The following is a 13613-nucleotide window of genomic DNA, read 5'->3' on the forward strand; positions in this document are numbered from 1 at the left end:
CTAAGTTTACTGGTTCATTGGTTCCGACAACTGGTTCCAGTTCCGGAGCTCGCGCCAGCCTTATCAATAAATTTGCACACAAAAAGGCACCCACACTTTTGGGGCTTTTTCTCAAAAACCGCTCAGTAGATGTTGATAAAACTTTTATGAGACACTCTTGAAATATCCCCCAATCGAACAAGCTACCGTGCATTGCTTGATGCTGGCTCTGGCCCGAGATATTCGAGCTCAAATATGAATGTAATTTTATTTACGATTTTTGTATGGGCAAAATCATGGGTTGCTCCACTGATAAGCGATTTTCTCAAAAACTGCTCAGTAGATATTAATAAAACTTTCTGGAGACATTCTTGAATATGTGGCGCTCATTTTGGCGTATAGTGCATTGCTTGATGCTGACCCTGAGTGGTGCTATGCTCCAAAATGTGGGGAGCCGATTTTTCCAGTGCAAATTTTTAATACTAAGAACTTTTAAAACCCCCCAAAAACTAGTTAAATCAATTGATTTTGATTCGCTTAACAAAATAAAAGTTCATTCCATCCGAAAAAGTTAGTAAATAAAGAAAAAATGAAAAATTAAAAATTGCAAAAAAAGTTAACAGAGGGTTAACAGAGGACCGTCGTTAACTCGAGTTTAACATCGTCGCTAACTTTACGGACATGCTGGGTGGGGGGCGTATGCAACAATAATAATAAAAAGGAATCAATTGTTCAGAGCTCTTAAAAAAAAACGCAACTAAAAGAGGGTCTCATTGTCAAACCTTAGTTCAACCACGCTAAGCTCGTCTAGCAGCGATAAAAGAAGACCAGTAAAGGACAAGTAAACGACTTATTGGTCAAACCCAAGTGATCCAGCGGATTGATTACTTCTTTATCACAGCAATCCACAAGATATCCTCTATAAACTGGAGGGTAAAGTCCGTGTATTGACTTGACTCCTTTAGATTACGATTTCGATCATCTTTAAAGATGGCACGGGCGATACCACCGCAACCCAAGTTCCTGGACCGAATTGACAATGGTTCAAACAATTCCAACTCGTTTGTGGTAACCGCGGGCGGCAATCCCTTCGAGGCGGATGAAGAGGAGGAAAACGAAATATTTAGCAAACACAAAATGGTTCTGAGGTTTCCACCAAATTGTAGCGGAGATCTCATGCACTTAATGGTATCAAAAAATTGGTTAATTTGTATAATCGGCACACCAGACCGGATGACTTTGCTGCGTTTCTTCCTGCCACGAGCCATACCTCCAGGAGGTGAGTACTGTTCAGCTTAATGTCCTAATTTTTGCTCTAACTTTCTATTTTTTTGACCAATTGCAGAATTGGCCATGGAAAAATATGTGACAGGTTCCGGCTATAAGATCCATAAGGTCTTTTTTGATCCAACGGGTCATCATGTGATCATTTCACTTTTACCGCGTTCCTCATCGGCTGGTGTGTCAGCCGATTTCCTCTATGTACAATGCAGCGAAACGCCGCAAGCTCAGCAACTGAAATTGCGTCGCATAGAGAAATTTAAAGATCATGAGATTACGTCCGTGGCCTTTAATACATACCAGGGCACAGACACCAGCACAGGTTGCATACTGTTGGGCACAAGTCGAGGACTAATCTTTGAGACTGAATTGGGAGCTGGTAGCACTGATGGTCATACCCAAAGGCGGCAGCTGTATGATTTGGGCTTGGGCCGACAGAAATATCCTATAACGGGATTGGAGCTCTTGCGTGTACCGAATAGCCAGCGTTATGTTGTGGTGGCTACCACACCCGATTGCATTTACACATTCCAGGAAACTCTCAAAGTAAACCAAGAAGAGTTCCAGCAGCAGCGTTCGCTGCAGGCCATTTTTACCACCTATGTAACTGGCGCCCAGGAGCCCCAGAGTGAGGAGAGGAAAACAGATTTAACCCATTCGCAGCTGCGTTTCTTTGCCCCGCCTAATAGTAAATATCCGAAGCAATGGGCATGGCTTTGCGGAGCAGGCATACGAACGGGAGAGGTGAGTATTGTTTAGTTGAAACAAAGGACAATCCCTGAAAAAGACAAGCAATTTTTTTTTTTTGCAGCTATGTGTTGATCCAACAAGTGCAGCCAGTTTATTAGGTGACACTTTGATCGACCTGGACTTTGAGTCGGGCAAACATCTTTCTTATGAGGAGCGTCGCCTTATAGTGCCCAAATCATTTGTCCTAACTGAATACCATGCCCTGCTTTTGTACCCAGATCATCTTAAAGCCATTTGCCTCCTTAATCAGGCTGTAGTCTATTATGAACCCTTTAACGAGTCTCGAGTTGGTCGCGCCTTAAGCATCGAACGGGATCCGGTGACCGGTTCTATCTATATTTACACAGATAAATCAGTATTTAACATACGTATCGCCCGAGAGGAGCGTAATATTTGGCGAATTTATTTGGAGCGTGGTCAATATGAATTGGCCAAGGCTCATGCCGCCGCAGTGCCCGAGCATCTGCAACTGGTGTTATCTGAGCATGCTGATGCAGCCTTCAGGGAAGGATCCTACGAAATAGCTGCCAATTATTATGCTGAAACGGATAAGACCTTTGAGGAGGTGTGCCTAAAGTTTATGATCCTGCCAGACAAACGGCCAATAATCAATTATGTGAAAAAGCGTCTAAGACGTCTAACCACAGCTCCAAATCCAATGGAAACGAACGCAGATATGAATGCTGCCATAAAAGCTTTGGTTGTGTGGCTTATCGATCTGTATTTGATACAAATTAACTTACCTGATCAGACTGAAACTTGGCGATCGACTTGGCAGCAGGAATATAATGAATTCATGAGGGATCCGGCCGTACTGGCCTGTTCCATGCAGCATCGTGTTGAAGTCCAGCAGCTCATTGCCCAGCATGCCGATCCCCACAACTTGGCCCAATTCGCCATTGCCATTGGTGATTACGACGAGGTGATTGGCCAGCAATTAAAGGCTGAACGCTTTATAGAAGCTCTGCAAACATTAAGCAAGCAGAGAGATCTTAATCTCTACTACAAATATGCGCCCAAACTTATGGAGCAACTGCCTGAGCAGACTGTTGATGCTTTAATTGCTCTGGGACACAAGCTGGAAGTGGAAAAGCTGGTACCCACACTGATTGTAATGGAGACTAAGGAGCAGCGAAAACAGACAATGCGATATCTAGAGTTTGCCATTTACAATCTGAACACCACCAATGATGCAATTCACAATTTTTTGGTACATTTGTATGCCCAGCATAAGCCCGAATCGTTGATGAAATATCTTGAGATTCAGGGACGAGATGAGACTCTAGTCCATTATGATATACACTACGCTCTAAAAGTGTGCACTGATCTGGATGTACAGGTTGCCTGCGTATTTCTGCAATGCATGCTGCGCATGTGGACGTCGGCTGTGGACTTGGCTCTAAAATTTAATATGAATTTGGCCAAGGAAACGGCTTCAAAGCCTGCGGATAGTGCAACGCGACGTAAATTATGGCTACGTATTGGTGAGTTTTTATCCATTGGATTGTTAAAATGATTTTACAATTCCGATTCTCTTCGAATAAAGCTTACCATGATATCAAGGGTACTAACGATGTAAAGAAGGCCTTGAATCTCCTAAAGGAATGCAAGTTGTTAAGAATTGAGGATCTCCTGCCATTCTTTTCGGATTTCGAGAAAATTGACAACTTTAAAGAAGCCATATGTGATGCACTTAAGGTAAGCTTAAACATCAGAAACATTGTTTTGTATTTCTATTTCTCGATTTCTTAGGACTATAATCAACGCATCCAAGAACTGCAACGTGAAATGGATGAATCACGTGAGCAATCAGAGCGCGTATGCAAGGAACTGCAACAAATTCGCGGTCATAGTATATCCCTGAATGGCCAGGACACTTGCACCATCTGTGAGATGATGCTACTAATCAAGCCCTTCTTTGTTTTCATCTGTGGCCATAAGTTTCACAGCGATTGCTTAGAAAAGCAATTGATACCAATGCTAAGCAAGGAACAAAGTCGACGTCTGGCGACGCTTAAGCAACAAATGGAGGCCTTGATGACAGGCAACAGTACCAATCTAAAAGGACAACAGGTGGCCCCGGTAATACCCAGTGGTGAGCAAAAGAAGCGAGCAGAGCTTAAGTCGGAAATCGAAGAGATTTTGGCTGGCGATTGTCTTTATTGTGGCATTCTTATTGATACAATCGATCAACCCTTTGTGGACGACTGGGAGCAGGTTAATGTCGAATGGGAATAGTTTGTTTTCGTTTTTTTTTTTTTTCTCTTTTTAACATTGAGATAATGCAATTATATACATATATAAGGAGTTACCGTATTTATTTTTACAATTAATAAATCTATGCAGAATCTATAGCTAATCCCAATCATAGCTATACCACGTTAGAATTAATAAAGGGGAATTCCAAAATAAAATTAAACCACGTTTTTTGCGGCATTCACACAATGACTGTGTAATCACTGCCCCAAATGGAAACGAAACAATCTCCTTAATAATAATTCATTTCTTTTTGGCCGTTCTTTTGAAAAGAGAAAAACGGAAATGCTGTTCTGATATATTCTGGATCGACTGGTGCGTTTAACTGAATGTCATCGGCATCCGAATTAAGAATTCGCCTTATTTATTTTTGCTGTTGATAAGACAATGGACAATTCCAATGTCACATATGTTTTAATCTATAATATTTAGTTTCAAATTTGTTTGGGCAAAGGATTTGACTGTATTTAGAACCGTCAGTTGCACAGGCACATTGCTCATAATTAAGGGCAAAAGCATTGCTAGATCTGTGGGATGTACATCCTGGACAGCCTTGGTGACATGTTGAACTAATTGCTCACGCTGTGTATCGGTCAGATCGTTCAAAATGATTTCACCCAATGGACGGAAGGAATCTATTCAATGTAGATAAAGATGTACAATAAGACATGTTAGTTGTATAACGAGTCATAACTGCTGCTATACTCACCGTCGGCCATCGCATATGCTACTGCGCCACCAACAACTCCTCCTAAAGCTAATCCACGTGGACCTAAAAGCAAGCCACCAAGTAAGGTGGTAATGCCAACCACTGCAGCTCCTTTGGCAGACTCTTCAAATGTCGCACGAATTTGATTATTATCGACCAAAACGGCAATTGCTTCTATTAGTTCCTCGGTATCAATGGGCATTTTTATAAATTAATATATTTAAACGTCTCTCTAAACGCTTTTAACGTTACGACAATTTGTCGAGAATGACGACTGTGCAGTTCCTGTTAAAAATTGCCAATGACAATGCCAGTTGTTATCACATGGCTTTTTTATACTCTTCCAATAATGATATATGTAGGTATGTCTTAATTTTGATAAGAAGTGTGCAACGCATAGAAAGAAGTATTTCCGACCATATAAATTTATATGTACATATATATGTACATATGTATGTATGTATGTATGTATGTATGTACATATGTATATTCTTAATCACCACGATGAGACGAGTTCATATAGCCATGTCCGTCTGTCCAACTCCTTCTAGACCGTTGAAGCTACCGAGTTGCAATTATGCATGTAGGCTTGTTGTATATCTCGAAATCAGCCGGATCGGACTACTATATCATTTAGCTCCCATACAAACTTCAAAGTCACGAGCAGTGACATTTTTGAATAACTGATATTTTCTAAACTATTGTCGTAAAATTTAATATTGGTGAGTTAATTACAACTACATATGTATGTATTAACGACTGTGCCAATTTTAATCAAGATCGGTTGACTATATCATAAAGCTTTAAAGGGAATGATCGGTGGAAAACAGTGACTTTGATCAACAACTTCGTTATTTGGCATTGTAGGTCGTCCATTAAACTTTTTAGATAAAATGTTTTTCCGCTTTGACGACTATATGTACGCAAGGAAACGGTAAAAAAAGGGTATACACACTTCGGCGCGGTCGAAGTTAGCCCCAGCCCTCTGGTTTTTCTTAAAAAAGGGGAATCCCAAAATAAAAAAACAAAAACAGAGTTTTTGTGCAATTTGTAACTAATCCAAATCAATGTGGCGTTCGACTTGGCACCATCAAAAATAAATGAGAAAAGACTGTGATGGCCTGTCCCATGTAGCATCGTATTGAAGTCCAGTAGGTCATTGTCCAGCATGCCGATCTGTCTAATTGGGCCAAATTAGCCATTTTCCATTGACAAATTGGTTGGTAAATAAGTAAAAAGTTTCGGTATTTATTATTACTATTAATAAAACTATGTAAAATCACAATAGCTAATCCCAAAGATATCGATGTCGAGTATCAATCAAGAATCTGCATTCTTAACTCATTGGTCACAAAGGACATAACTGTATTTAGAACCGCCTGTTGCACAGGCACATTGCTCATAATTAAGGGCAAAAGCATTGCTAGATCTGTGGGATGTACATCCTGGACAGCCTTGGTGACATGTTGAACTAATTGCTCACGCTGTGCATCGGTCAGATCGTTCAAAATGATTTCACCCAATGGACGGAAGGAACCTATTCAATAAAGATAACGATATGTGATAAGCCATATCAGTTGGATAGTAAACTCACAGTACTCTACACTCACCGCTGGTTAATTTATATGCAGCAATGCCACCGGCAGCTCCTCCCACAGCTAATCCAACTGGTCCCAAGAGCATGCCACCAGCAAAAGAGCAGGCGCAACAGATAGCAGCTCCTTTGCCAGATTGCTTAACTGTGACACGGACATTTTGGTCATCGGCCACAATGGCAATGGCACTCATCAGTTCTCTGGTATCGATGGGCATTTTTATAAAATGTATACCTTACAAAAATGTATTTACGTTATGGACAACTTAAATTTCACAATTTGTAGACTTTGGAGCGAAGCCAAAATTTCAAAGGTGACGAATATGCACTTCCTGCTACAGTAGTTGGTATAAATATAATGGCCACCAGGTACAATCTCACAATTTATTAATGTCTAAGCAATTTTTAATGCAAAACAATAAACAATCAAAGGGCCTTAGTTTTTTTTTTAGTAGGGAGACGTGTATTTCTGTTATTTTTATTATTTTTTTAATTTGGTGATGGGCAAAAAATTATCAGTTGCGAGAATAGATAAGACATCGATAGTTGTAACTGCCACAGTGGTCTGCTGGAATAAGCAAAGAAACTTTTTTTTCGATTTTATTGTCATAAATTGTTAATACTGGTCTCAAAATAGTTACATCCTTTTTTTATAGGTTTTCTTTTTATTTGACGTTGACAAAATTAGTAATTTTTAAAAAGAGTGCACATTTAAACAATCGATAACCCTATCGATAGTATTTTACCAGTGATGGCTAACGCGTTGCTTATTATATTTCGTTGTTTGTGTGCGTGAGTACGTGTGGGTGCCAGTGGTTTAGAGATGAACCCTGCGAATTCGAATTCTTGTTTATTGCCATCAATTTATTTATAACAATACAACACGTACAAAATATTTGGTTAAAGTGATTTAATTTTTTTTTGCAAAAAAAAAAAATAACAAAATATTCATTAACATCAACAAATGTGCGTAATTTATGTCTGTGCTGATCATTTTTGTATGGCAAAACCAATTAAAATGTATAACAAACCAATTTAACAGTGGCAAATAAACAAAAAAATATAGCATAACATAAATTATATACATACATATCAACATCGAAAAGCAACAACAGTTGCTGTGGCTGAAATTGCACCTGTTGCTCTCTATCCTGGTCTCTCTCACAGGGGAAGATGTATGCAGGCAAAGATGTAAGTCCAATGCGCAGACAGTTATTTTGATGTGTGTGTGTGTGGGTGTGTGTATGTGCGTGTGTAATAATGTGATAACAGCAATAAATAATTTAAATAAAAACATACACACATATATTGATATGAATGTTTGTATGTTTGAGGATTGGGTTGGTTTCTTTTATGGTATACATTTATGAGCGGAAACTATTTAAACAGATTCTTTGTATGATGATCCTATGAAATGTGTGTTTAACTATACATAAAACTATAAGTATCTTATCCGAATCAGAATTCTATACTTTTCATTTAAATATATTTTCGAAACTGACCGTTTCATTACCTCTTTAATTCATTGTACAACAAGTCGTATGAGTGATATTAATTTATTTAAGGATTTACCGTAAATATGTGAAGGTCTAGTTGATGCCACACAATAAAGGAACCAAAAATAAACAGACCGTCCAATAGGTACATATGTGTATGTTTGTTTGCTTGTTTTGATTCCATTTCTTAATGGTTTAATCATACTTTTATTGGACCCTCTTTATCACCAGCTTTTTGTTAATTAATTGCCAAATTAGCGTAGCTCTGTCATTTGCAATTGAGCCGCAAGACGCTAAAATAATTCCCCCCAACACCGCCCCCGCTTTCCCATTGGTCTTGGCCTAACCACATCTACAGTGAAGCCTTCAGCTAAGTGATTCCATTACTAATAAAACAAAAAAAAACTTTTAGATCTTATTCCTAAACTATTGTCAGATCCAACTACTAATTTGGTAAGCCAGTTTCTTGGTTTAGTTTCGAGTTTCTTTAGCTACAACGTTTTTTGCAATTTGTTGCATTGAAAATTTACTTTTGGTTCCTACTCAGTCTTCACTGTAGACCCATTGTGGGTGCGTCGGCGTAGTTTGTCGGGCACTTAATGTAATTGACGCTAACGCGAGAAACAGCAGGGTTCGGCCCTCATGCCCTGACAATGAATGGATATTAATTACCCAAGCAAATAGAAGCCAATGAGCCAAGAACGATATCAAAAGTTGGCAAATATTTATATCCTTTCTATTTTTTATGGCTTGTAATTGCAGGGTCTGTGTTTGGGTCTAATGCTGGGCCTTCTACTGTTGTCAATGAATGCCTGGGGCAGGCCCGAACCGGAGGACAAGACAACGCTTGAGGGTAGGAGAGATGCCAGTCCGCGAGATAATGTTTTGCCATCATCCAGCTCAAGAACAGTGGAAATTGAAGATACATTGGATAGTAGTAGTAGTAGCATTCCCACATCAACACAATTGCAGAATGCAAGTGAAATAGAAGCTCAGGCAGTAGAACCTCCAACTACTATATCAACAAGTTCGAGTAGTAGTAGTAGTAGTTCAAGCACAACTAGCACCTCTAGCAGCACTAGCACAACAACAACCACGACAACAACGACTGCGGCTCCTATACCAACATCACCACAACCACCAGCAATACCAGAAGTTCCAGAATATAGAAGAAATTGTTTCTACGCCGAGGAGGAGTTGTGCCTAAATTGGCACGACGAATCACAGGCAAATCCGCTTCACAATGATGCATCTGCCGGGGCATCAGAAGCGAATGATATGTCCACCACCACAGCTGCACCAAACCATCATCTCATGGCCCAGACAAATGGCAGTCAATTGGCCTATGAACGACAGCTGCCGCCGCGTGATTCAAACAGCTGTCAATGCCGGGAGCATCCTGTTCATGCCAATTCCTGGTATTGTTGCAACATCACCGATATCTTCATGATCTCTAGTTGTGCCAATATCGTCAAATGGACAAATCTCCATGTACGCAATCTGACCGTACCCGCTCTCAATCTATCGAATTCCATTTATCGCTCTCTACAATCCCTGGCCTTTACCGATGGCAACATTATCCAATTGACCAACGCCTTTCCACGACATTCGCCCCTCAAGTGCCTGAATTTCTCGAACAATAACATAGACGAAATTGCAACGCGTGCAGTTAAAGATGTGCCACATTTGGAATTCTTTGGTATCTCGAAAAATAATCTATCCCGTGTTCCACATCGCAATCAAAATAAGAATATTGCACTGGACATTAGGTGAGCATCATTGTTAGTTCTTTTGTGCCCAAATGTCTAATGTCTTATATGTTTTCTATTTCATTTTCACAGTGGAAATATGCGTATGCTATGTGAACCCCTCAATGAGATCATCTATGATGATTCATTCAATTTCATCAATGCGGATATATCATTCTGTTTATACAATGCCACACATCAGTGGTTCAATTCCACCGATTTGGTGTCCGTTAAGCAATTGGAACGCACCAAGCAGTGCATCACACGATGCCCGATTATACCCGGCTATGGGAATTGTACGTGTAAATTTGATCGAATGATGCTTGTGGGTAGAGAACAGTCGAAACCCACTTGTGATGTGGACTGCTCGAATTTGGGACTTGTCGAATTGCCACCAAAATTGCCAGACAATACATTTATATTGAATATAACTAATAATAAAATCACCAGTTTGGGTGACTATTTCCATACAAATCCCACATATCATAATATTGGCAAATTGCTGGCGGATAACAATCAAATATCATCGATCTATGAATTCGAGGGTACAAAATTTATTGAGCATTTCCAACGCATTTATATGCGCAACAATTCATTGAGCAAGGTAAAATTGTATATTTACACCGTTATCGTTGAATTTAATGAAAAATGAATATTTCTTATTATATAGATACCAGAATATTTTCTAAATAATGCTCTCATGGATACGGATATGGGACGTCGCATTTATTTGGCCGGCAATAAATTGCAATGCGATTGCAATTCAGCTAAAACTCTACAAAACTGGCTTAAAGAGCGCAGCACTGATATACCCGATTACATGGAAATACGTTGTCGCAATTTGCCGCAAAGTGTTATCGAGCTGCAGGAGACAAAGTTATGCCAATCGCCACCAGATTGGACTGATTATATATATTATCTTATTGCGGCCGAGGTTATTTTATTATTGGCCCTTATAACAAAAGTATCCTATGATTATTGGGTATTCAAAACAGCTGGATATTTACCCTGGCCAGCTAGTAAAATGCCAAAATTGCCCTGCGATTGGTTATGCGAGTCCTAAGTCCCCCCCCCCACTCCAAGATCCTCGTACTCCTTAAATTTAAAAGTTTTGTAAGTTTTCAACGAAAAAGATAACAAAACATCGTGACACTATATACATACATATATACATAAGTACATGACAGGGTGGAAATCTATTCCAAATTTTTGAATAGTGAAATCAATGTGCCTTCTATTATACATATACATATATATTTGATGTAAAAATATGATTTTTTGTAAAGAATAAGAATAAGAATAATGCTTGCGCGAATTCATTATGTATATACTCAGTCAGTCTGTGAAATTGTTATTGTTAATGATGTTGTTGTTCAGGAGCTATACATATATACATGAATGTCTACATATATTGAAACAGTCTCTGATACATATGTATGTATGCTGGAACAACCAATTGGAATGTTTAGTTAGAATCTTGCAATTTTTCGGCCTTCTGATTTATATATTCAAACGTTTTATTCTTTAACCGTTTTAATGTCATTGCATATTTATTGACCTAAACCAAAAGTAAACAATTATCCTAAATCAAAAAAAAAAAATAATGATAAGAATTCCGTGCAAGTAGGTGTTCATTTTACGAATGATATTTATTGTTTGTGGTTTCTTGTGATGATTTTATTTTGTTTTGTTTTTTTTTTTTAGTTTTCTTTCATTTTTTTTTTTTTTTTTTTTTTTTAAATATAATAATTATTATTAAGAAAAAAATATGCACTTTTGAAGTTGTTTTCCTTTTTGATGTTGTTGTTGTTGTTGGTTTTGGGTGTTTTTGTATTTTGAATTCTTGTCATTCGTTTTGACTAAATACATATCTAAGATCTGTGTGTGTGTGTGTGTGTGTTAGATTAGGACTTGATCTGCAGGCGATGCTATAAATGTGTGAGTGTGCCTTTTAAGAAATACATTTACTTGTGTGTGTGTATGTGTGTGTGTGTGAGAGTGAGTGAGTGTATACATTCAATATTCATTTATCATTTGATTTTCTTTAGGTTTAACTTTATGCTTAAATATGTACTTTTATTTTCTTTTCTTTTCTTTTTTTTTTTCTTCTTTGTTTTCGTTTCAAGAGACATTTAAATGCTTTTTGTTCTGTATTCTTTTGTTTCATTATTATCGCTTATGCTTTTCCATGTGTGTGTGTTTATGTGTATTTCGTTGTGTGATTTTACATATATGTATGTATGTATGTATATATATAAATCATCTGAAAGGTATATAACCATTCAGATCTTGTAATATGTTAAACATATTTGTTTTGAAGTCAAAGTCAAAAAATGTGTGTGTGTGTGTGTGTGTGTTTGTGTGTTTTTTTATCATTAAAATGAATATAAAAAATGTTTCAAGTGCCTTTTCATATACATACATATATCTATATACACAAACACATATGTATATAGATAGATAGATACATATATATATATATATGTATATATATTTTAATCTTTACGTCTTTTAATTTTTCTTCTTCTTTGAGCGCGCACAATATTTATCATTTTGGTTTTTGTTATTATTATTATTATTATTTTTTACTCTTCTCCATTTTTGGCCACATTTAGTCTATATAAATTTCATAAATCAAAAAATTTGTAAATTACTTCTAACAATACAATAGTTAACGATATTAAATCTTCTTAAACAGAAGTTGATAACATATTTTATCTAAGGAAATCAATAAACTGAAACATATATATATATAAATATATATGTATAAAGGGAGAGATGATGCCTAGAAACGTACATACATACATATATTTCTATGTATGTATGTATGGTATTTGAGCTATAGTCGGTCTTACAGAAAATTCTTATTGATGTACCAGCTGATGTATGTTTTTCATCATTTGATCTTATGCTATGAATAAAAAATCTAAAACAAAAAAAAAACACGAATAATCAATCAAATACCAATTGATTGATAGATTGACAGAAAAAAATGTTGAAAATATTCAAAAATCTGGTGAACAATAAATTTAGCTTTCGATTTTTAGTGCAACAAATTTATACTACATGAAGATGTAAATGTGTGTGTGTGAGTGTGTGTATCTCTGTGAGTTTATGTAAAAAATACTTATAATACTGCAAACCATTTGTTTATATTTTAATTTCTTGCATTATAATTAATACTGAAAATTATATGCATCAAGTTTTCAAAAATTGAAATCTACTTATAACCTTAGAGGCCTAACTTTCTGCAATCGTAACTTAAATTTGTTAATTGAAAAAGAAAAAAACAGCCAAGAAATCAATTTTTTTGGTTTTTTGGTTTTTTACTTTCAAATCTTTTTGCATAATTTGATTCGATATTTCAAAACTGAAACCTCTCTTTTGAAGTGCAATATGTTTTTTGTTTGTCTTTGAAATTGATATTTAAACGGAAATTGTCATAGATTGCCATTCTTAAAGTCTTTTCGTGAGAGATAATAAAAAAAATAAATAACTGGACATTGGGTACATATATCCTATAAATATATTAATATATCCTTTCTTTTAATTTTTGGGCACATTTCTTTGAGAGTTTAGTTAGAGGGTTTAAGTGCAGAGAGACAGACAGACAGAGAGAGAGAAAGAGAGAGTTAGTTTTTTAGTCACTTTCTTAATAACTGTTTTCCCTAATCTATTCCATTAAATGGAACCACGTGAAAAACAAAATAATTAATAATCAAAATCTACAAATTTTCAAATGCAATTTGTTGGCATCGATTTAACTAGTTTGACCAAACAGAATATTAAACTTTTTGTAT

The 13613-nt window shown here is 36.9% G+C and overlaps 4 protein-coding genes across 5 annotated transcripts; 2 read left to right on the forward strand and 2 right to left on the reverse strand.

Moving 5' to 3' along the window:
• Positions 1-678: 678 nt before the first annotated feature.
• Positions 679-4380, forward strand: dor (vacuolar protein sorting-associated protein 18 dor). 2 transcript variants are annotated; one of them, XM_068303129.1, is made up of 6 exons: positions 697-820; positions 881-1258; positions 1325-2004; positions 2072-3494; positions 3557-3708; positions 3763-4380. In XM_068303129.1, the coding sequence occupies exons 2-6, from the start codon at positions 970-972 to the stop codon at positions 4246-4248; spliced, it is 3030 nt and encodes a 1009-aa protein (XP_068159230.1). In that variant the 5' UTR covers positions 697-820; positions 881-969; the 3' UTR covers positions 4249-4380. The 2 variants fall into 2 exon arrangements, with proteins under 2 accessions (XP_068159229.1, XP_068159230.1); XM_068303128.1 differs by having other exon boundaries at positions 679-1258.
• A 177-nt stretch (positions 4381-4557) lies between these two features.
• LOC137586924 (protein Nazo-like) lies at positions 4558-5284 on the reverse strand. Its single transcript, XM_068303130.1, has 2 exons — positions 4976-5284; positions 4558-4901 (listed from the first exon to the last, which is right to left on the reverse strand). The coding sequence occupies exons 1-2, from the start codon at positions 5175-5177 to the stop codon at positions 4681-4683; spliced, it is 423 nt and encodes a 140-aa protein (XP_068159231.1). The 5' UTR covers positions 5178-5284; the 3' UTR covers positions 4558-4680.
• Positions 5285-6203: 919 nt separating this feature from the next.
• On the reverse strand, positions 6204-7080 carry LOC137586840 (protein Nazo-like). Its single transcript, XM_068303017.1, has 2 exons — positions 6586-7080; positions 6204-6512 (listed from the first exon to the last, which is right to left on the reverse strand). The coding sequence occupies exons 1-2, from the start codon at positions 6785-6787 to the stop codon at positions 6292-6294; spliced, it is 423 nt and encodes a 140-aa protein (XP_068159118.1). The 5' UTR covers positions 6788-7080; the 3' UTR covers positions 6204-6291.
• Positions 7081-7364: 284 nt separating this feature from the next.
• On the forward strand, positions 7365-11428 carry hfw (leucine-rich repeat domain-containing protein hfw). Its single transcript, XM_068303585.1, has 4 exons — positions 7365-7760; positions 8828-9834; positions 9907-10417; positions 10484-11428. The coding sequence occupies exons 1-4, from the start codon at positions 7743-7745 to the stop codon at positions 10874-10876; spliced, it is 1929 nt and encodes a 642-aa protein (XP_068159686.1). The 5' UTR covers positions 7365-7742; the 3' UTR covers positions 10877-11428.
• The last annotated feature ends 2185 nt before the right edge of the window (positions 11429-13613 follow it).

The sequence above is a fragment of the Drosophila tropicalis genome, unplaced genomic scaffold (assembly GCF_018151085.1).
Source record: "Drosophila tropicalis isolate 14030-0801.00 unplaced genomic scaffold, ASM1815108v1 contig_158, whole genome shotgun sequence".
Lineage (NCBI taxonomy): Eukaryota > Metazoa > Arthropoda > Insecta > Diptera > Drosophilidae > Drosophila > Drosophila tropicalis.